General features: G+C 35.9%; 1 protein-coding gene across 1 annotated transcript in view; it reads left to right on the plus strand.

The window, feature by feature from the left end:
- Positions 1-24,417, plus strand: part of eys (eyes shut homolog) — a 303,309-nt gene that overhangs the window by 162,227 nt on the left and 116,665 nt on the right. Inside the window, exons 25-29 of the mRNA XM_073834888.1 lie at positions 838-916; positions 9,660-9,859; positions 15,797-15,921; positions 18,176-18,300; positions 20,009-20,234. Coding sequence (XP_073690989.1) covers positions 838-916; positions 9,660-9,859; positions 15,797-15,921; positions 18,176-18,300; positions 20,009-20,234 — 755 coding nt within the window. The remainder of the gene's footprint in view (positions 1-837; positions 917-9,659; positions 9,860-15,796; positions 15,922-18,175; positions 18,301-20,008; positions 20,235-24,417) is intronic.

Genomic DNA, 24,417 nt, shown 5'->3' on the forward strand with positions numbered 1-24,417 from the left:
ATCATGTGTATGTAAACTTTTGAATGGGGTCATTTTTATAAATTCAACTCTTTTATTATGTGGACTATATGCAAACATCTTATATGTAAAATATCTTATTCAGGTCAGTACTAAATAAAAAAACAACATGCATTTTGTATGATCCCTCTTATTTTGGTCAAATAATTACCATTTTGCAGATTCTACAAGGTGTGTTTTGACTTCAACTGCATGTGTGATCAGTAAATGTCTGCTGGCTTGTCAAAACTCCCACGTTGGCCCTGTACCATCTTTATTGTTGAGCCCTGTAAAATTTAGAAATGAAAGGGGACAGAGTTCATGCAGATAAACAAGCACAGGTTTATAAATAGATGCATCTTTAAATTTTATAATGCCATTATGCTGCTTATGAGTTTTTAGGATGGATAAAAGATACGGGTTGTCACCCGACATTAGCTGTTAAACCGGGAAATGAGCTGTTTAATCACAGCCTAGTAAATGTTGCACTTGCACATTAATTAACCATCAATGTGACTTTATCAAGACAGCAGGAGTGAGAGAGTTGCAGTGGCATGTGCGACATGGCTTCCTAACATTTATAATATAAACTGACTACATATAATTTACAAGCCCTCACTTATGAAAATCATTTATACAAGCTTGTTGTTTTATTAGTCCTGCTGTTCTGGTGTGATTATATAATGTACTGTAAAGCCTCTGTCAGAAATCACTGCGCAGGTAAATGTGGTTGAGGTTGCAGCTTCATCAACATGTAAAATCATCTCTCATAAATCATAAATAATGAATGCAGAATTTGCACATGTCAGGGCACATAAACAATCTCTTTTGTCATTGCAGCTGCCTGGATGACATTGATGCATACAGCTGTCAGTGTGAGGTTGGATGGACTGGTCACAGATGTGAGATCAACATTAATGTAAGCATGTTCTTTTGAAGCTTCTCAGGTTGTCAGCGCATCTTGTAAGTTATCAGAACGTGAGTTATTGTTGCATATAATGTGTGCATGCATGTGTATGTCTGTGTGTGTGGGAGTATGTATGTATTTAAATTCTTATTTTTGATTTTTCTATTCTATATATAGTATTTTTCTAGGCAGTAAAACAAAAAATAACAGACAAATAAAGCTACAAAAATAAGTTCTGTTTTTAGTTACTCACCCTCATGTCGTTCCAAACTTATAAGAACTTGTTCATCCTCGAAACACAAATTAAGATATTTTTGAAAAAAAATCGGAGAGCTTTCTAAGCATCGACATCAGCACAACTGACACATTCAAGGCCCAGAAAGTAGTAAGGACATTGTTAAAATAGTCCATGTGACATCAGTAGTTCAACTGTAATATAATAAAGCTACGAGAATACTTTTTGTGCGACAATTTATTTTTTTCCGTGTCAGTCTTTGCCGCCATTCACAAGAGTACCACAACGCAGGAGCCGGCATTCTGACGTAGAACCTAAATGTGCTACGCCTTGTTTACAAGCAGAAGATGACGCACACTGTACATAAAACAATCTTTGTAAATATGTCTAAAGATTTCGACAGATACAGTGAGGGAAAAAAATATTTGATCCTCTGCTGATTTTGTACATTTGCCCACTGACAAAGAAATGATCAGTCTATAATTTTAATGGTAGGTTTATTTGAACAGTGAGAGACAGAAAAACAACAAAATAACCCATTTTAAAAAAGTTATAAATTGATTTGCATTTTAATGAGTGAAATAAGTATTTGATCTCCTATCAATCAGCAAAACTTCTGCCTCTCAGGTGTCTTTTATACAGATAACAAGCTGAGATTAGGAGCACTCTCTTAAAGGGACCTTTATAAAAGACTGTCCACAGAAGCAATCAATCAATCAGATTCCAAAATCTCCACCATGGCCAAGACCAAAGAGCTGTCCAAGGATGCCAGGGACAAGATTGTAGACCTACACAAGGCTGGAATGGGCTACAAGACCATTGCCAAGCAGTTGGTGGGAAAGTGACAACAGTTGGTGCGATTTATTCGCAAACAGAAGCACACAAAAAAACTTTGAATCTTCCTCTGTCTGGAGCTCCATGCAAGATCTAACCTTGTGGAGTTTCAATGATCATGAAAACAGTGGGGAATCAGCCTAGAACTACACTGAAGAATCTTGTCAATGATCTCATAGTCACCATAGTCACCAAGAAAACAATTGGTAACGCACTACGCCGTGAAGGATTGAAATCCTGCAGCGCCCACAAGGTCCCCCTGCTCAACAAAGCACATGTGCAGGCCTGTCAGAAGTTTGCCAATGAACATCTGAATGATTCAGAGGAGAACTGGGTGAAAGTGTTGTGGTCCAATGAGACCAAAATCAAGCTCTTTGGCATTAACTCACTGTGTTTGGAGGAGGAATGCTGCCTATGACACCAAGAACACCATCCCCACCGTCAAACATGGAGATGGAAACATTATGCTTTGGGGGTGTTTTTCTGCTAAGGTGACAAGACATCTGCACCACATCAAAGGGAAGTTGGACAGGGCCATGTACTGTCAAATCTTGGGTGAGAACCTCCTTCCCTCAGCCAAGGCATCGAAAATGGGTCATGGATTGGTATTCCAGCATGACACTCAAGAAGTAGCACATTAAGGTCCTGGAGTGGCCTAGCCAGTCTCCAGACCTTAATCCTGTAGAAAATCTGTGGAGGGAGTTGAAGATTCGAGTTGCCAAACATCAGCCTCAAAACCATAATGACTTGGAGAGGATCTGCAAAGAGGAGTGGGACAAAATCCCTCCTTAGATGTGTACAAACCTGGTGGCCAACTACAAGAAACGTCTGACCTCTGTGATTGCCAACAAGGGTTTTGCCACTAAGTACTAAGTCATGTTTTGCGAATGAGTCAAATACTTTACTCATCAAAATGCAAATCAATTTATAACTTTTTTGAAATGCGTTTTTATGTATTTTTTTGTTGTTGTTGTTGTTGTTGTTCTGTCTCTCACTGTTTAAATAAAGCTACCATTAATATTATATGAACTGATCATTTCTTTGTCAATGGGCAAGCGTACAAAATCAGCAGGGGATCAAATGTTTTTTTTTTACTCACTGTAGGATGACTTGCAATTTTTTGCTCAGCCTTATTAATTTGAACAAGAATATACAGGCAATGTACTAAGAGAGATGAACATTCTACATCAGAACACCGCCTTCTGCATCAACAGCACCACACTGTTGTAGTTTTCATTCACCACTATAGAGGTTCACTCATCTATGATGACTTGCACTTCTGAGAACCTTTAAAATGGTCCATTATATAACCAATGACGCCAATTGAATTCCCATTGGTCGTCTTGCATGTATTTGCATAGTGAATTTTTATTGCCTTTTTGACTGAACCTTCTATTTAACTCTATACCCAAGTTTCACTGCAAAGGCAGAGTCTTGTATGTAGATTCTCATACACAGTGGACAGAAACGTGAGTGTCATAAGAATGACAAAACCTAAAAGCTTACACACAACTCTCTCCCTGCCTTGCCAGCAGTGGTATTTCCTTTAGGAAATGTAAATCTAGTTGAAAATCTTCAACTGAAAGTTATTTAGCATATGAAATCCAATAAACAGAACACAGGTTGCAGAAATACAAACTGTTTTGAGACCATAAAACATTGGTGCATTCATTTACAGAATCATAAATCAAAACGAATATGCACATTGTGTCTTATAGAGAAGGCTGTGTCTGTCCAAAGAGTCCCCAGACTGTAATGAAATCAAAGTTCAAGGTTTAACAGTGACAGTGAGTCTCTGAGACGTGGCCGCCATGTTTCATTGTGGAGACAGGGAAGTATCATGTAAAGCTGTTAGGACAGATCACTGCACCACACAAGTGCAATCCGGAGTTTGTGAACAAGAGCTCTGACACGTACTTTTCATTGGTAAGGGCTGAGTATCACTAGACCCGCTATTGACAGGATTTTCAACTATTTGACGTCCAGCACTGCCACAAGTGGCTGTCTGTGCCTTTTCCCCTAAAAATGAGTTGACTTGTGTTAAAATTTCAGTAACGATAACAATCAAATGGAGTGGATAGGTTGTGCTGCCATTCGTGGTGTGTGCCGGCATAAACTCAGCTTGAGGTCCTTGTCAAATCAAGATGGTTTATTGTCATTTCTCTGTATGATAGAGGAGAAACAAAATACAGTCTGTTGAGCCAAACAACAGAACATATCATAGGTCTTTACAAAATCAGTTTACCCAAAAATTTGCATTCTGTTATCATTTACTCACACTAAAGTGGTTCCAAACCTGAAACATCAAAAGACGGTATTTTAAAGATGACATATCAGTGTTAAAGTACTATAAATGGGTCCCTTGGTGCATCTACCAACCCAGAAAATGTGAAAAAGAACAACCTAGTAACTGTTTTGGTAAGCCTTTCTCTACAAGCTAGTAATAAAAATGAACCGCTCAGATTTTGCTCTTCCCATGATGTAGAAAATGGATCTTATTATAATATTACCGCCCCTTAATCTGCACGGCGCTGCCATTCGATTTTCGCAAGCATCAACGTTGGCTGCAAAGACGAGTACAGAACACTATTTAGAGTCCCAGCCACAGAAGCAATAAAGAGCAGTGGATTTATTGATTTATTTACTGTATGTTACGCTGCTGCCACACACATCTAATATAAACTTGATTTCTTTCCCAGCTGTTTACCTTTACAGATATAACCGATTGTTTTTGTAGTTCATGTGTGCGTTTTTAAACATAAACTTGTGTGTTTGACAATTTAAGCGCAATAAAACACCAAAGAGAACTTAGTTTTGCACATGCTTCGGATGTGTGCACTCAGAAAATCGTATATCAGAAATTTAAACTGATATGGCTTTAAAATGCATGATTTCAAGGCAATAGACATGATAATCAAAACCAAACAGATGTTTCTTGGCTGTATCTGATCTATGAGCTGTAAAGTTGTAAAGATTTCACAGACACATTCTGGGGACCCCTGAGTCTTGCATTATGTCTTGTAAAAATGGGCATAATAGGTCATCTTTGAGAATATGGGTAGCCAAACAGTTGAGGTTCCCCATTGACTTCCACAGTATGAAAAATGAATAAATAACCAATATGGAAGTCAGTAGGGGCTATCAACTGTTCACTTACACACATTCTTCAAAATATAATTTGTATTCAGCAGTAGAAAGAAATTCATACTGATTTGAAACTTGTTGGTGACTTAAAGATGGCGGTTTTCATTTTTGGGTGAGCTTTCCATTTAATACAATGCAATGGCAAATTACAATAAAGATATTCTACTTATATACTCTAGCTACTACTGATAAGTCAATTACAGAAATGAACTATTGCGGTGAGGTAGGCGTTTTGTAGAAAGCAGAAAGTTATTTCCCTTGAATAATCAATAATCTGACAATATTTCCCAAATCCTCCTCTTGGAGATTTTCTCGTTTGTAAAAACAGTATAAAAGTAGACATTTTTGTATATATTTTTGAAATTGTAAAAATGGAGAAGGGTTAAGGGTGTGAAAAAGAGAGAGAAAGAGAGAGTGTGTATTCTATCAATTGACAACCCTTAATATACAGTTCTATTCATAAGTTCACATAACTTTGGTTGTTAATAGAATTTTTGTCTTTGAGTGGGTCTGGTCTAGTGGATTTAATGTCAAGGCTGGTAATTGGTTCAATTTTCAAACTGGTTCAGCTGAAAGGTTGCTGGTGTAGTGTGAGGAGCAATCCATAAGCCATCACCATTGTGCCCTTGAGCAAGGCACTTATTCCCAGGTTGCAGCAGGGGGGTTGTTCAAGTTCATAGCAGCGTTCTAAGGGGACATCTAAAAGTCACAATCAAGTTCAGCTGGACGTGTGTGGTGATAAATCAAGATTTGTTTACATCTTCACCACTTGTGCTCAACACTGCCTTATAAAAGCAAAACATATTAACATAGGGTTTTTGAATTGATGTTTGATTACAGTTTTCACAGTTTTCTCTGCATGAAAAGCCAGATTTCAATTAAATTTTGAGTTATCTAATTGTAGTAGTATGACAAAACATGTGAGTTCAACATTTAGTTGTAGATGGGAGGTTTTCATTTTTAGTGCAAGATTTTGTAAAATGAATTAAAATATATAACAAAATGGGGCAATGAGAAAGCTTTGGTATGAGTTTATTGTCAGAAATGTGAAAATGATTAAACTCTATTTTTATTGAAGATCACCTAATAATTTCTCCCTAGTGGTGGATCTTACAGCAATGAAGGTGAATTGGTTCGAAATATCACTACTTAGAAATCAAAAGCACTTCATAGAAGAGAAAAAGAGGAAGCTTTATTCTACCTGACCTCGTGAAATATAATATCTGGCCTAGATTCGAATTCTAAACTTCCAATGACAACAAAGATGATAGGATGGAAAGGTCAGACATATTGTCGGGTTATGTTAGATTTTTATAATGCTTAAAAAGGGAAATGGACCAGCATAATCTCTTGAGGAGAGAGCGCAATTGAGAACTGAAAGGCGAAAGACTGTAATTTAACGCATGGTAATCATGTTATCATATTCTGCAATTCTATCAATGCTATAGCAAATTTGTTTGGTTTTTGAAATTAGATTGTATGTGTATTTTATGCGTAAAGTTATTTCATTGTACATATTATGCTGCTTATAATTCCCACAATACTCCAGTTTAAACACTCTAATTCTTCAGCAGATCTTGGATACTGTATATATTTCTGCATGGTTTAGATAGTGGGGATTATTCTTCTGAATAACAACCACAGGATCATCAAAACACAAGTGTCTGATTAAAATGCTTCTATCTCTAATTGATTTAATACCTAGCACGGCCTTAAATGTACCCCTGAGACGAAACACTTGGCTGTTTGGAGGACTTCAGAGGCTTGTTTGGAATAAATCATTAGCTGCTGTTTTGCTCCTGTAATGACTATACTGTAGGACGAGATCTGCCATTCTGTTTGTATACTCACTTACAGTATCAACTATGCTAATGTACCATATATCATTTTTATATGAGCATCTTTAAATCACAGAAATGTACAGTAATTAAATTTAACTGTATGTGTGCAGTAAAAATTGTATTAGTGCCCTAGGAAAGTGGTATGATCAAGCAGTTAAATGAGTGATTCAGTAAAAATTTATAGTAAACATTTGGCTACCAGTCCATGAAATTTACTCTAAGTATCAACTGCAAATCTGAGATTTATTAATAATGGAGGGAAAAAATCTAAATTAACACTAAAAAGTGTTTATGTTCTCAAACACCATACAGTATTTCACAAACGTGAGTACACCCCTCACATTTAAGCAACAATACTAAATTGTGTATCTTGTATTAGAGCAGTTAAAATTAGGTGCTTTAAGTACAATTCTCTCATACTGACCACTGGATGTTCAACATGGAATTTGAGAATTAGAATTGTTGCTTTCCACAAAGATGGCCAAGGCTATTAGAGGTTCAATAACACCCTGAAACTGAGTTACACTACAGTGGCCAGGGTCATACAGAGGTTTTCCAAGATGGGTTTCATTTGAAACAGGCCTTGCAATGGTCGATCAATGAAGTTGAGCACTTGTTCTGTGAGTCAGGTGCAGAACCTGGCTTCAAAAAACAGGCGCATGAGTGCTGCCAGCATTGCTTTAAAGGTTGCAGAGATAGAAGGCCAGCTTGTCAGTGCTCAGACCATACGCCGCACTCTGCAACAAGTCGGTTTACATAGGCGTCGTCCGAGAAGGAAGCCTCATCTGAAGCTGGCTCACAAGAAAGCCTGCAAACAGTTTGCTGAAGACAACCTGTCCAAGGCCGAACGGCAGTTTTCCAAAATGATAACAATCCCAAACACACCACCAAGATGACAAATGCCTTGTTGAGGAAGCTGAAGACCTGAACCCTATTAAGCACCTGTGGGGCATCCTCAAGCGTAAGGTGGAGAAGCACCATGTGTCTAACATCCAGCAGCTCCGTGAGGAGTGGAAGGGGATCCCAGCCTGTGCAGCTCTGGTCAATTCAATGCCAAGGATGATTAAGGTGGTGGCAGATAACAATGGTGCTAAAACAAAATATTGACACTTTGGACAAGTTCACTTAGGATGTACTCACTTTTGTTGCCAGCTATTTTGATGTATTTTGATGCATGTTGAATAATTTTCAGGGGACAGTAAATCTATACTGCTATACAAGCTGTACATTGACTACTCTAAAATATATCCCAGTTTCATTTCTATAACATTGTCCCTTAAGAAGATGTACTAAAATGATTGCTGATATTTCTAGATAGTTCTAATTTCTAGATGAAATTTCTAGATTCATTACATGTAAAGTAAAACATTTTGTCTTATTTTGATTATTAGAGCTTACAGCTCTTGAAAGTCAAAAATCTGGTATCTCAAAATATTTCCTAAGATCAATCAAAAAAAGGATTTTTTCAAGTTCTTTAAAGTTCATTTATGCACTCAATACTTGGTCGGTAGCACAAATTACAGCAAATTACTTGCTCCTGTATCAGTGAGGTGTGGCATGGACACAATCAGCCTGTGGCACTGCTGAGGCATTATTGAGCCTTTATATTGTTGGATCGGCTGTTTCTCATCTGTCTCTTGAAAATATCCCATAGATTCTCTATGGGGTTCAGGTCAGGCATGTTGGCTGGCCAATCAAGCACAGTAATATCATGGTCAGCAAACCACTTGGAAGTGGTTTTGGCACTGTGGGCAGGTGCTAAATTCCTGCTCGAAAAGGAAATTGGCATCCCCGTAAAGTTTGACAGCAGATGGAACCATAACATGCTCCAAAATCTAAGATGGCTTCATTGACGTTGGACTTGATAAAACAATGGACCAATACCAGCAGATGTCACAGCTGACTGTAGAAACTTCACATTGGACTTCAAACAGCTTGGGTTTTGTGCCTCTCCATTCTTTCTTTAGACTCTGGGACCATGATTTCAACATAAAATGCAATATTTTTATCTGAAAAGAAGACTTTGGACCACTGAGCAACAGTCCAGTTCTTTTTCTCCTTAGCCCAGGTAAGATGCTTCTGACATTGTTGCTGTTTTAGAAGTGGCTTGGTAGCCCTTTTCCTGAAGAAGTTTGAGCGTGGTGACTCTTGATGCGCTGACTTCAATCCACTCCTTGTGAAGCTCTCTCCGGCTTTGCTTGACAGTATTCTCAAGCTTGCAGGCATCCCTGTTGCTTGTGCATCTTTTCCTACCCATTTTTTTCCTTCCAGTCAGCTTTGTATTTAATATGCTTTGATACAGCACTCTGTGAACAGCCACCCCTATCAGAAATGACCTTCTGTGACTTGCCCTCTCTGTCGAAGGTGTCAATGATTGTCTTCTGGACCATTGCCAAGTCAGCAGTCTTGCCCATTATTGTGGTTTCAAAGAACAAGAGATGTCCGGAATTTATACTGTAGGGAATGGTTATTTAATGGAACTCAATAATGTAATTATTCTAATACTGTAGTTTGAGATACTGTATTTTTGACTTTCATTAGCTGTAAGCTCTAATCCTCAAAATTAAAACAAAAACACTTTTGAACTGTTTTACTTTACATGCAGTGAATCTAGAATATTTGAGATGCACCTGTATATATGAATATCATTTTGTTTTGCCACATTAATTGCAAATTTCCCTTATTTCTATTTCTGTTTTAGGAGTGTGAGGCTCATCCTTGTCTTAATGGAGGCTCATGTGTGGATCTTCAAGACAAATACGCCTGCATATGTTCGGAAGGTTTCACTGGGAAGAACTGTGAGATTGACCAGAATGTGTGTCTGCAGACATCTCTTAATTTCTCCCTGTGTTTCAATGGAGGGACATGTGTGGATGGACCAGGGGCTAACTTTACATGCAGGTAAGAACAAGACTCTAGATAGACCTTCTAGTATTATTGATTTTTAATCATTTTGTTTCAAGTGTAATCCTGTTTTCCTGGGCCTTGTGGGCAGCATTTACTCTCCAGGGCTGCATTGGAAAAGCAGGTTGAACCATTGGTGGCAGTTTGATACGCTTATGCTTACAATGCTTTCGGGAAACACAAATTAAAGCCTTGTAAGTCTTAAATCAAAGCAGAAAGTATTGAATTCATAAAGTCATAGCATTAAATATTGCATGCATTTCAAAAACATAAATGACTTTCTCAGTATTTTTGATTTCCTATACAAATACCTAAACATCCTTAAATCAAACTACATTTACTTGAGATGCAAATCTAAAATTTAGTCTTCTAGGGGAAAATTTCATCCACTGATTCTCATTTAGTGAAACCACTGACTGTGAAAGTGAATGGAAATCATTTGTACACTTAAATTCATTCAAAACCACTGATTTGTTCATAAACAAACTTACATTTACTTACTTTATTTTAAAATACATAACTTGTAATTAGTTACAACTGCCATACACCAATCCACATACATTTCCTCATAGTTGTTTCTAAAGGTCTGCCAGAGTGGATGATTATGCAGCAGCTGCTACAACATTATCACTGAACTAAAGGGCTAAAATTGTGTTGTGGTGCATTACACATTCTGCATAAAAAGGCCCATCCAACACATAACATATCTCATTATCTCTTCCTCCTAAGACAATATTCTAATGTGAATAAAGCCCCTGTCCAGAGTCTCTGATTAGCCCGGGTGATAATGCTATTTGCAATTCTCATCATGTCAGGTGGACAGATGCACGGATGGACAGACAGCTGTGGAATGAGAAAGCATTGTCTGTCCAAATGAGGCCTCATTGGATTGATTTTCTCAAATGGAAAACAAACGCCCCCGTCCCACTTTGTGTTTACTCTCATTTGAAATCACTTGCAGACTGATGACTCGCAGGCCGATTGTATTAAAGCCTGTCTCATTTGGTAATGGACAAAAGCACACATTTTAAAGACCAAAAAATTGGAGCTCAATCAATTTTAAATCAGCCTCTGTCATTTTGCATAATGTTAAAGATTCAGAACAGATTGAGGGGTGATATGCTGATATGAAAGCTATTAACGCTGCCACAAAAAGAAAAAAATGCCTCTAATTTTTTTTTTTTTTATATATATATATATGGAAATTAGTGTAAATGAAGAGATACATTGATTATAATGGGAAAACCCATTTTTGGCCATGTTTACACACATTATATAAATTAAAATAGTATATCAAATCATTCTAATATCTTTCATTCCATAGTTGGTAATCTTGGTACAAATCTTTGTGCAAAGTTTGGTTAAGGTGGAAGTTTCCTGGAGCTGTCAAAGTCCTGAAAAATCTGATATCCATTAAACGCCAATGAAATGCAGGCACTATTATGCATACAAAATGCAAAATATAACATTCTCTAAAACATCTTTTCTCATATCCATTTTACAGAGGACAAAGGAATAGCCTGCAACCTAAAAATTAACTGGTGTATGGCATATAAAAACTGAATGTAAAAAAAACGTTTTGTTTTAGAGTCTTGTTTTCATTTTCTCAGTCACTTCAGTGGATATTTCAAAAAATAATTGATATAATTGTAGAATATTTTTTCCATGCAATTTGTGTCTTACAGTATGCTCCATACAATGTAATGATGTTAAAAATAGCAAAACATTATTTACATCATTATTTTAAAATATTATGAAATATTATATATATATATATATATATATATATATATATATATATATATATATATATATATATACTGCCACTCAAAAGTTTGGGAAAAGTAAGATTTTTTTATGTTTTTTTTTTTTTTTGGTTGTTGTTTCTTATGCTCATCAAGGCTCAGTTCATTCAAAAAAATAATATTGTGAAAAATTATTACGATGTAAGACTACTTTTTCCCTTTTTTTAAGAAATATAAATAATACTTTTATTCACCAAGGATGTGTTAAATCAGGGATCACCAAACTCGGTCCTGGAGGGCCGGTGTCCTGCAGAGTTTAGCTCCAACTTGCCTCAATACACCTGCCTGGAAGTTTCAAGTATACATATTAAGACCTTGATTAGCTGGTTCAGGTGTGTTTGATTAGGGTTGGAGCTAAACTCTGTAGGACACCGGCCCTCCAGGACCGAGTGTGGTGACCCCTGTGTTAAATTAATAAAAAGTGATAGCATAGATTTACATTGTTAGAAACGATTTATGTTTTGAATAAATGCTGTTCTTTTTAACTTGTTATTCATCAAAGAATCCTAAAAAAAAGAATCACAGGTTCCAAAAAAAAAAAAAAAAAACATTTGGCAGCACAACTGCTTCCAACATTGATCATTCTAATAATAAATCAGCATATTAGAATGATTTCTAAGGATCATGTGACACTTAAGATTGGAGTAACAGCTGATGAAAATTCGGCTTTGCATCACAGGAATAAATTATATTTTAAAGTATATTAAAATAAAAACCATTATTATATATTGTAATAACTTTTTGCAATATTACTGTTTTTCTGTATTTTTGATAAAAGAAATCCAGCCTTGATGAGTGTAAGAGACTTTTTAAAAAACATTACAAGTCTTACTGATCCCAAATTTTTAAGCAATATATAATATATATATAGAAATAATATTTTAGTTTTTTTAAAATAATGATAAATAGAGCCAATAAAAGAAGACCAACAGATTTTAACTTGACAACATTATCTTTATTGCTGTATATATTTCTATGGTTTCTGGTAAGATCTTTGTTCACAAATTCAGGGTATTTATTTATTTTATCATTTATTTTTATGCAAACCCCTGACTAGTCTATTACAGAACCTATCTATCTCTAGATATGTTAGGAGTATCTGTCAGTGTCATTCATCTTGACCTTGATAGCTATTGATATTCTTACAGATGTTATTCTTCATGTTTGTTAGCTGAAATCTCTTTTTACCGGTGTGAAGACAGAACAAACATTTGCCTGTTTATTTTGAATTATACCTTTTCATGTAGTTTTTAAGCACTGTAAAAAGCTTTTTTTTTTTCATTTCTTCCCCTTTTTGTGCCTTTTAGTGTTTTTAAATGAGAACCGCTCAGAGAGCTTAATGGCTCGTTTCCACTGAGCAGTAAGGGTTAGTACAGTACGGTACAACTCAGGATGGAACACCCTGATCCAGTTGCGTTTCCATTTCCATCAGTACCCTTACTGGATAGGCATGGTGTGACAATAACTCTGCCTCTTTTTGTTAAATGAACAATAACAGCCATTATAAAAGTATAAGTGCAAATTATAAAAGGAAACAATTCAGTCAAACGTACAAACAAAGTCAGCGCTGTACTATGGTAAAGTTCAAAATGCTTAGCCAAAACAGTAGGATTCATGAGACCACAAATGCCTGTTACATATACCCAAAATGAATTGTATCTCATGTTTAATAACCACAGAGACATCAGAGCCAGCAGAAAATGTCAGAAGGACTTGCAGAGCTAAGGCTGCTCTATGCAGATACATCAGCACTGAGCGCCTGGTGATCACCTTATAAGTAAACTGCGGATTTGAGTTTTAAACAACTACATTCTCGCCTTAACTCTTAAAACTACATTTCATGACACCACAACAGTAATATTTTGAAAATTATGCGGGTTTTTGGGCAATGACGTTTCACAAGTCCACAAGAACAGATGAGAATGCATATTGAGAAATGGCTATTGTCTGTGTGAAAATAGAAAAAAAAAAATACTGTTGTATTTTTTTGTGTTTGTGCACTCTGACATGCCCAACATGCATGGACAGCATAGCGGAACGAGTGAGGACACTTTGTCCCCTTGTAGCACAAATATTAGAAGATGTGAAAGACAAATTAACTCGCGGGGTTGAAAACGCGTCTCTGTTTGAGTGCGCATTTTTCGATTACAAGCTGCCCGAGATCCGCAGATCAAAGGCACACAGTAAAGAAAAAACCCAGTGTTTGTGATATAATTTTCCGACTAAGCTTAAGCTTGGCTTATTTTTAGCTATACAATTGGAATTTATCATTATAATGCAATTTGACCACTTTGATGTCTACACTTTATTAAAAGCTTATTTCAGACATGAAATTCAGCAAAAATAAAAATACATTTCAGCATTAAAATAATCAGAATCATCTGAAAAGTTTTAATTAGTCAACATGGTTATGACTACTAAAAATAACCAGCAGGGAACATTCTGGGAACGTTCTCTCTAGGTCATAAAAATAAAACTTCAAAATAACCTGCAGGTAATGTTCTGGGAAAGTTCTTTTCAGGTTATAAAAATTAAACCTAAAAATAACCTGCAGGGTGTCAGGATTATAGCCTGTTTTGTTCTGTTTTTCTAGTGTTTTTCCCCCCATGTTTCCTATTCTTATGGTTTAGTCCTTGTCTCCCCCTTCTGGTTTTGTCTGTATTGGTTTAGTCATGCCCATATTTGTATTTCCCCCTAGTCATCTTGTTATCTCCTTTGAAACCACACCCTGTCTTCAGTGTATTTAAGTCTGTGTCTGCTCACTTCACACTGTCCATCGATATACGTTACTTCCGTCTGTTTGTGCTCCATGTTTTACGTTTGTTTTTTAAGATAAATATTAGTGTTTTCATTTACTCCAGTTTCTGCTCCTACTTCTACACTCCTCAACCTGCTAGACTGTGACACTAGGAAGGTTCTTTTTAGGCTATAAAATTAAACCTAAAAATAGGTTATAAAAATTAAACCTAAAAATAACCTGCAGGGAACATTCTGGCAACATTCTCTGTTGGTAAAAAAAATAAAAATAACCTAAAAATAACCTAAAAATAACCTGCAGGGAACATTCTGGCAACATTCTCTGTTGGTTAAAAAAAAAAAATTAACCTAAAAGTAACCTGCAGGGAACGTTCTGGGAAGGTTCTTTTTAGGTTATAAAATTAAACCTAAAAATAACCCGCATGGAACGTTCTTTATAGGTTATTAAAAAGAGAACCTACAGGGAACGTTCCTAGAGCATTCTCCTTTGGTTCCTAAAGAAATAACTAATGGGAACGTTAGGGAAGCATTCTGTGTTTGCTGGGTAGGAGTTGTTTTCTGCAACTTAATGCACTTAACTCTTTTTAATGTCAATCAAGTAAGTCGCGTGCCAGTCTATTCTCTGCTATATGCGTCGACCTAAAACTTTGACTTTTTGCAATGCTATGAAGTAGCCTATTATTAAAATGACTCAGATATTGCATGCCGTTGCGATATGTCGTGATATTTACATTTGCCATATTTCAATATATCGTGCAGCAGTGAGTTTTGCTCCACCCTTTTGTTACACATTTTTTTTGTGCTAGGTACCCCAATGGAAGGGTACCAAAAAAGTGATATGGTGCGGTTCGCTATTTTGTTACCATTCACAACTTCTAACAATGGGAACTGACATAATTGCGTATCGTACTGTACTGTACTGAACCGTACCGCTCGGTGGAAACAAGCTAGTGCACCAAAATATCTGTTCATAATCATCGGTCTTCATAGTGTAATCACCATGTCTACAAAATGCAATCACAAAATGTCAATGGAGGGTCATTTTAAAGTGTTAAAGGTACAGATAAGTGAACCAAATTTAAAACAATTTCAGGAGATATTTAGAAATTTTGCTATATGCCAACAAACTCGGTTAATGAGACATTTCTCAGTTTGCTCACCATCTGTGTGCCATCGCTTTCACAAGCTTAGCTGACCATATGTCTGTCATTAATTATATTTTTCCTTTTGAATATTTGCTTTTTTGATGGACTCAAGGCTGTGGCTCAGAAAGTCGTAGCATTCTGTTCAACCTTTTAAAGAGACATGTTTTTTAGAGAATAAAAACATCTGATTCTCTGTGCCATTTTAAAAGAGGAATGTTTTAATTCAGCTGCCTGCCAGGTTTTGTGGGAGATTTCTGTGAGGTAGAGATGAATGAATGCTGCTCTGAGCCCTGCTTTAATGGGGCCATCTGCCAAGACCTCATCAATGGCTACCAATGTCACTGTCGACCAGGTGAGGCTTTTATGTTATAGAAAATATATAATGTAATGCAATATATGTGACAGCGGTTTGACTCTTATTGGCATTATACTGTATTAGGCTTTCATTCAATATGGCATTTTTGCTTTATAGACAGGGTTAATGACATAGTAAATACAGTAACATGATGATATGCGTTTTCTCTGTTGAAATAATTTATTCTTTCCTAGTATAATATGCAGAGACAATTCAAAAATTAGGTACTATCAAAGCAGTGCTCCTTTTGCTTGTGTATCCGAACCCAACACAGTAACACGGACTAGCCAATGGTGTGAGTTTGGGGGTGGAACTGTTTGTCCTGACCAATTGATAATAATAAGAACCGGTTATTAAGCACCAAATATTTGGTATTTGAAAGATGATGTGACACTGGAGTAATAGTGCTGAAAATTCATCTTTGCCATAGCAGGAATGTTTTAAATATATTAAAATTGAAAACATTGAAAAAAGTTTTTGTAAATTTTAATATGTTTTACTTTTACAATATTACTTTTCGTTTAATTAACTGGTTTAATTAAAATTGCTTCTATACCATGATCCACATTTTTCATCTAGTCTTGTTTCACTGATTTCAATCCAGTTATCATGAACGACTTGGAAAGTCATGAAAGTATCTTGGAGGTTCAGGTTGGGAACCTTATGAAAGCCTTTTTCCATCACTGAATAAAAAAAAAGGTAATTGCGACTTTTTCTCTCAAAAATCTGATTTTTTTTCTCGCAATTTAAGTTTACATCTGCCAATTCTGTTTTTTTTTTTTTTTCTTAGAATTGTGAGAAATAAACTCGCTTCGAGTTATAAAGTCAGAATTGCAAGATATAAATTGGAATTGACTTTTCTTCTCAAAATTGTGTGACATGAACTCGCAATTTTTTGAGAAAAAGATAATTGCTTATGGATAATATTGCTTTTGGGAAACTGGGAAATGGAGAAATCTGAATTGCATAATTCTAAGGGGAAAAGTCAGAATTGTGAGATATAAACTCACAATTTTGACTTTTTTTCTCGCAATTGTGAGTTATAATGTCAGAATTGCGAGATATAAACAGTTCTGAGAAATTAAGTCAGAACTGTGAGACAAACTTGCAATTGACTTTTTTTCCTCAAGATTGTGTTATATAAACTCAAAATTGTGGGTTCAAAAGTCAGAAATGCAGAATATAACCTCGCAATTGTAAGAAAAAAATCACAATGCTGAAGGAAAAAAGTCAGAATTGCGAGATATAAACTAGAAATTGTGAGTTATAAAGTCAGATTTGCGAGATATAAACACAATTCTGAGAAATTTTTGAGATATAAACTTGCAATTGACTTTTTCCCCTCAAAATTGTGTGATATAAACTCGAAATTGCAAGTTTTAATGTCAGAACTGTGGGATAAAAACTTACAATTTTGACCTGTTCTTTCCTGAGTTACAATGTCCAATTCTGTGGCTGGATAAAAGACTGATATTTTCTCTGACTTGTGATCTTATATTTCATAATTCTGAGAGAAAAAAAAAAAAAGCAGAATGGCAAGTTTGTATCATGAAATTCTGGGGGGGGGAAAAAATCTGCAATAAAAAGTAAGTTAAATTGTGAGTTATACTTTTTTTATCAAAATTGTGTGATATAATCTTGAAATTGTGAGTTCTAAAATCAGAATTGCACCATTGCAAAAAAAAGTCGGAATTGTAAGTTAAAATGCCCAGTTCTGAGGCTAGAAAAAAAAGACTGATATTTTCTCTAACTTCCGAGTTTATATCTCATAATTCTTGCAGAATGGCAAGTTTGTATCATGAAAAAAACTCGCAATTACATTTTTTTAATTTTTGTTTAGTGCCAGAAACGGGCTTCCATAGAACCTTGTACATGTTTATGAATATCTTCTGCCAATGTTTTTTTTTTTTTTTTTTTTTACACCTTCCTGACAGTCTTATGTCTGAAGAACACAAGAGAGATAAAGGTTTATGAAAAGTCTCGGTTTCATGCATTTTGATTCCCCCATGCAAAAATCACTTAGGTTCCTCGGGGGAGTAATTTGCTCTTGCAGGCTACTGAAACAGACACAAGCCTCATAGAGTATTAAAATGTATTCAGCGCGTGTGGATGCTTTCCAGAATGGGAAAACGAAGCAGGAATGGAGATGGTGTAGAAAACATATGAGAAGGGGGGAGGGCAGTGAGATGTGAGGGGGTTGTTGGTTGCGGGGTGGGCTCACTGTGGCACTCTGGGTTTTTGTTCCTGGCAGGTTGGACAGGCCTTCACTGTGAAGATGACATTAATGAGTGCTTGCTGCAACCATGCAACCAGGGAATGTGCATCCAGAATGAGCCTGGCCATGGTTACACCTGCTTCTGTCGGCCCGGATTTGTGGTAAGTCGCGCTGAGTCCCGATCTCCCCCCCTTCCTCCTCCTCCCTGAGCTCTTCATCTTCCCCTGAGGTGATTTTGAGAGAGATGCAATCCTGTTTGTCTTTCTCCTGTCAAGTATTCGCCATCCGTTTGTTTCCGTTCCAATATTGCAATGGCCTTTAAATATCCTTGACGTCCTCAGGACGGTAGGCAGCAGGCTTCTTTAGTATTCAACATGCCAGTGGTGCTTTTCAAGTACGGGAAAGCACAGATGTCACTTATCAATGGCAGAATATGGATGCTATTTACCTATTTTTGTTTCAGCTCTGTTGCTTGTCGAATTGCTACTAAACAAAAAGATGAGCAATATGATGTTATATAAATGCAATATATTTTTAAATCATATAAAAATAGAACAATTCATATAGAATTTGTATAACGTAATTTGTTTTTAAATCATATAAAAGTAGAACAATTTGTATATATACACACTATATTGCCAAAAGTATTGGAACACTCCTTCTACTGAACAGGTTGGACTTCAGTAATTTCCACGAGTACAAATCTTAATGTTTAAGCATGTAATGATATTCTAGGGAATTGTTTGCTTCTAATTTTATGGCAATAGTTTGGACAGGAACCTTTTCTTTTCTAACGTGACAATTCCGCTGTGTATGAGACAAGGTTCAAAAAGAAAGGATTGATTCAGTCAGGGTGGAAGAACTTGACTGCTCTGCAGAAAGCAAAGTCCTAATCCCAACTGAACTTTAAATGCAGACCTTGAGCCAAAAGCTCATTACCACAAACACCAAATGTACATACACTATATGGACAAAAGTATTGGGACACCCCCTTCTTTATAACAGAAAAAGGCACTTACAAAACTGCACTCCAAAAATTCATGTATTTAAAAATTGTATTTTCATCTCTGTTGCAACAATTTTGGAAGTGTCTAAAATGACTGTACCCATATGTACAAGTCATTGGTGTTTGAAGATGAGTTTTTGGCTCAAGGGTTGCATATAAATTCATACCAGTCGGGATTATGACTTTCTGCAGACCAGTCAAGTTCTTTCACACTGACTGAATCAATCATTTCTTTTTGAACCTTACCTTATACACAGAGGCATTGATAGAATAAAAAAGGGTCCTGACTCCTGTCCAAACTTTTGCTATACAATTAGAAGCACACAATTCCCTAGAATATCATTATAGGCTTAAACATTAAGATTTGTACTCATGGAAATTGCTAAAGTAGTCAAACCTGTTCATTAGAAGGGGGTGTCCCAATACTTTTGGCAATATAGTGTATATACACACTACAGATCATTTCAAACAGCAAAAACATGTAATTGCTCATGAAATCTCAAAGCAGTTGCCACTAGTACACATATAGGTGCTGTCACAGCTGAAAGCATAGTTGCTTCTGCTGGGTTTACTGTAATTTACAGTCATATCGGGGCCAATGTGAGTTTTGCACCATGCTTGAATATCAATGCCCCCAGCTTTTAGTTGTGTACACTGCATTTATTTCAGCATATTGCATCAAACTTTGTACTTCCTCACCGTAATGCCACATACTAGCGCAGTTATTTCAGAAACCCTGACTGCCTTGTTATTGTAGTGACAACATAGTTGGATGTGGCATCAAACCATATGCCAGCAGGCATTTCAAAAACACTTAGAGAAAAAACGTATGTTGTGTGAAAAGTCTTTATTTTGTGTTTCAGGGGGAAAACTGTGAATATAATTACGATGACTGCTTGATCCAATCATGTCCTGATGGGTTTTCCTGTAAGGACAGCATCAACAATATCAGCTGTGTCCCTGTGAAGACAGACATATCCTCTGTTCCTCCTATCTCAGTCGTGTCGTGGAAAACCATCCACCACAACCCAGAGATACAACCCACTTTAGCACCTGTGGAGAACTTGCAAAACATTGAGCAGCCGACAGGTTGGTACTAAAACCGCATTTGCAATATTTTCTAGTTTTGTAATACTTTGGAGTATTTTTAGCAGACTCATAAAATCCTAAGTGTTACATAAATAATTTTTGGTTTTGAGTCACAGCAGAGTATCTGTTCGTACTACACAGCAAGGAAGCAAAATGTTTTTGCATTTTAACATTATGAAGTTGACTTTCACTGCACTGGCTTTTAATTTTATTGGCAAAAGGATTGGGTAAATGAAAAACATCATGAACAATTGAATCCAATCAATAAGCTTGTGTGGTTTGTTTTGATTCATCAGCTTATTATCTGCTTGTCTTTGTAAACCTTAGATATTATTGACACTGCTTAAGAGACGTATCATAAATATTATTTATAAACCACTTTTCAATCTTTCAGCAAAAGGCAGTATATTATTTATAGAGAAATGTATATTCTATATTAAAACAAACACAATTAGTTCACACAAAAATGAAATTTCTATATGATCATTCACTCTTGTTATTCCAATCCTGATATTTTGAAGAATATTGGTAAGTAAATTGATTTACAGTTGTAGTCAAAAGTTTACATACACCTTGCAGAATATGCAAAACCTCAATTATTTTAATAAAATAAGAGGGATCATACAAAATGTATGTCTTTTTTTTGTATATAAGATAAGATATTTCACATAAAAGACGTGTACACAGAAAAATAATAGTTGAATTAAAAATTAAGCCATTTAAAAGTTTATATACACTTGATTCTTAATACTGTGTTGTTACTGTTGTTGTTTTTGTTTTTATGTTTGTTTAGTGTATAGTTGTTCATGAGTTCATTGTTTGTCCTGAACAGTTAGACTTCTTGCTGTTCTTCAAAATATTCAAATCCTTTTCCAACAATGACTATATGAATTTGAGATTCATCTTTTTTTACAGAACAACTGAGGGACTCACATGCAACTATTAAAGAAGGTTCAAACGCTCACTGATACATTAAGAGCTGGGGGGTGAAAACTTTTTGAATTTAAAGATCTGGGTAAATTTAACCTTTTTTGTCTTCTGGGAAACATGTAAGTATCTTCTGTAGCTTCTAAAGGGCAGTACTAAATTTAAAATATATCATATTTAGGCAAAAAAAGAAAAATTTACACATCTTTATTCTGTTCAAAAGTTTACACCCTGGCTCTTAATGCATAGTTTTTTCTTCTGGAGCATCAGTGAGCGTTTGAACCTCTGTAATAGTTGCATATGAGTCCTTCAGTTGTCCTCAGGACAAACAAGGGACTCACTAAAAAAAAAAATAAAAAAAAACAGCTGTGGATCATTTAGGTAACAACATAGTATTAAGAATCAAGTGTATGTAAACTTTTGAACAGGGTCATTTTTATAAATTAAGCTATTATTTTCTCTCATGGATTATGTAATCGTCTTTTATGTGAAATATCTTATTCAGGTCAGTACTAAATAAAAACTAACATGCATTTTGTATGATCCCTCTTATTTTGGTAAAATAATTAACATTTTGCAAATCCTACAAAGTGAATGTGACTTCAACTGTATATAACTTACGATGTATGCACATTTCTCAAAATATCGTCTTTTATGGTTCATAGGCCATGTTTCACAAACTATCTTTTTATTGAAAAGTGTTTCATTCACCCACTATACAGTAGTTAGGGACAATTGTAGCACTTTAAATATATCATATTTTTATATATATATATATATATATATATAAATATATTTTTTTAAATGTATAATATTTATTAAATATTAACATCTAAAATGAGAGCCCGCAAGATCAAATTAAAGTAATATAATTTCTTTATTGCATTAAGTAGCATTACGGAATAGTTTTCACCTTTAAATGGTACAGATTATTTTAGCTGTCAGAACTCATTTGTTTTTAATGTGGAACCTACATTATAATTATTTTTAATTAGATGCTTTTGACGAAATGATGCTTTTACGTGTTTGAAACTTTATTTTTATTTCTCAGTATCAGTTTGTTTGGAAAATTTCTCATAAAATGAGTTGATCATGCTGCTTTTTCTCAGTCAGAGCGGGAGAAAACCCTACTGAGCTTGTGCCGAGTTATTGTCATCACTTTTATTTGTGAATTTACAATTGCCTTTGCTCTCCCCTATGGTATCAGTGACTACAATAACATACAGATACATCACCACAGGCAACATAATGCCAGACAAAAAGTCCTTGAAATGTGTATTTCGAAAACATCTCCCAAATAACCTACATTTTGCTTTGCTCCGTTGCAAAATGACCTGGGAGCCCCTAAAGGTTAGTTAGATAAACACTCACCATCTGTGGTATGTCTGATAATAAGAGCTTTTTCCACATTTGTTCCACTAATGTTCTCTGTAGAAGCAATAGTTTGAACAAACTCAATTACTTTTCGCTGGAAAAATTACAGCTAATTAGAAACCATGCGCTATGTTTTTATAATGTTTATTGAGCATGACACAAAATGCCCATTGGTAACAATGAATGAATTGTAGAGAGCCAAAATGTCAGTGTGGAGCATTAGAACTAAATTTTCACGTCCCTTAGGAAATTGAACCATCCTAGCCCAATTTCCTGACAATGGACTAATAAATGGGTTCTGGAGGCTAAATTTGTCAAATCACTGAAGGTAATTTGGTGAAGCAAGTTCTTTTAGAAAAAGAAAACCCATGAATGCGCTTATATTTCCCTAAAGCATGACTTTTCGCTTTCTTTCTGAATTGATTTGAAATGAACTGCTGGCCCGTAGCCGTTTCCCAAGGTTTTTTTTTTTTTTTTTTTTTTTAAATGCAACATTTCACAGCGTTTAAGAGTGAGAATGAGATGTCATTCTCTCGATTACAGCCGAGTTTCTGTTGTACAGTTGATCTTTTGAACGCCGCGCTGCTAGAACAGTATCTAAGATTGCCGCTATACAAAACGAACCACAAAAAATCAATAGGCCAGTTACAGGGCCAAAATAAAGGTAAATGTGTTTCTGGCATATGTTGAGAGTGATTTTGACATTTAAGCTAGACTTTATGGTGGTCCTGGGGGGCACAACACAATGGAATTAAACCTCTCAGCAGAATGAAAAATGTAGTAAACAAAGAAACTGCATTTGGATCCCTTCAGGGCACAGAAATGTGTCTGGATGTGACGATGTGAATGTTTGCTCTAAGATACCGTCAGCACTAATTTCTTCAGCCACTACTGAGAAAGACAAAGCGTGTGTAAGTCAGTGCCTTTGGGGAACAGTGCAGTTAATTTTCCGAACATGCACTTTACGGAAATCGGCGAATTTACAATGCAGAAGGCAAATGCTACAGACAGCTCTAAAGGTTTGCCTGGGCATCCATGGGAATTTTCGTCAAGTGCCCGAGAGGTACCCTAGCTGAGTAATCGCTCTGCGATTGTCCAGACAGGGTGGAATTGAGGCCATTTTTTATGGAAGATAAAACTCAAGGAAGCTGCTATAGTCTTAACTCAAAAATGGCGGGATAAATCTATCATCACAAGTTGGACTCAAGAAATCCATTTAGTCTTTAGATCGCACACACTTTTTTTGATGGACAGCTGACTGGGATAGTTTTCACAAAAAAGTGAATCAGAATTGATACGATGCAGTTGAATTATAGATAAAAGAAATTTATCCATCTCTAGGTTTAGAGTTTTTGTTTAGTTTGGTTTGTGTTTTTTGTTTTGTGTTTGTGTTGCCTTTTTTATTTTGCTTGGTTTGTGTTTTGTCTTTTTTTTTTAGTTTGTGTTTTGTTTTGGAATTTTGGTTTTGAGTTTAGTTTGTGTTTTGTATTTTTTGTATTTTGTTTGTGTTTTGTCTAGTGGTGGGCTGTTATCGGCGTTAACGTGCTGCGTTAACGTGAGACTCTTATCGGGCGTTAATCTATTCTCAAAGTTGGGTTGGGAGCTGGGTCTATACTACGCAAGTTATGATGACTTTCACCTTGATATTTTGTATGTATACCTAGCCGAATTGCACTGTAGGGGGTGAGAATGAGTCTTCGAACCTGTGTGTAATATGCCTACTGTGAAATTACCACATCAAACGAGACGTGCTAACATGGATGCAGCTATGAAGCCGCCGGGTTTGCTTCAGGGCAGGGGCTTTGCTAGACCCTTTTTACTGGGGCACATGCTGTGCCCCAGTAAAATCTCAAATTTGAGTTATAATTTACTTTGATAATCC

The sequence above is a fragment of the Garra rufa genome, chromosome 2 (genome assembly GCF_049309525.1).
Source record: "Garra rufa chromosome 2, GarRuf1.0, whole genome shotgun sequence".
NCBI classification, from domain to species: Eukaryota; Metazoa; Chordata; class Actinopteri; order Cypriniformes; family Cyprinidae; genus Garra; species Garra rufa.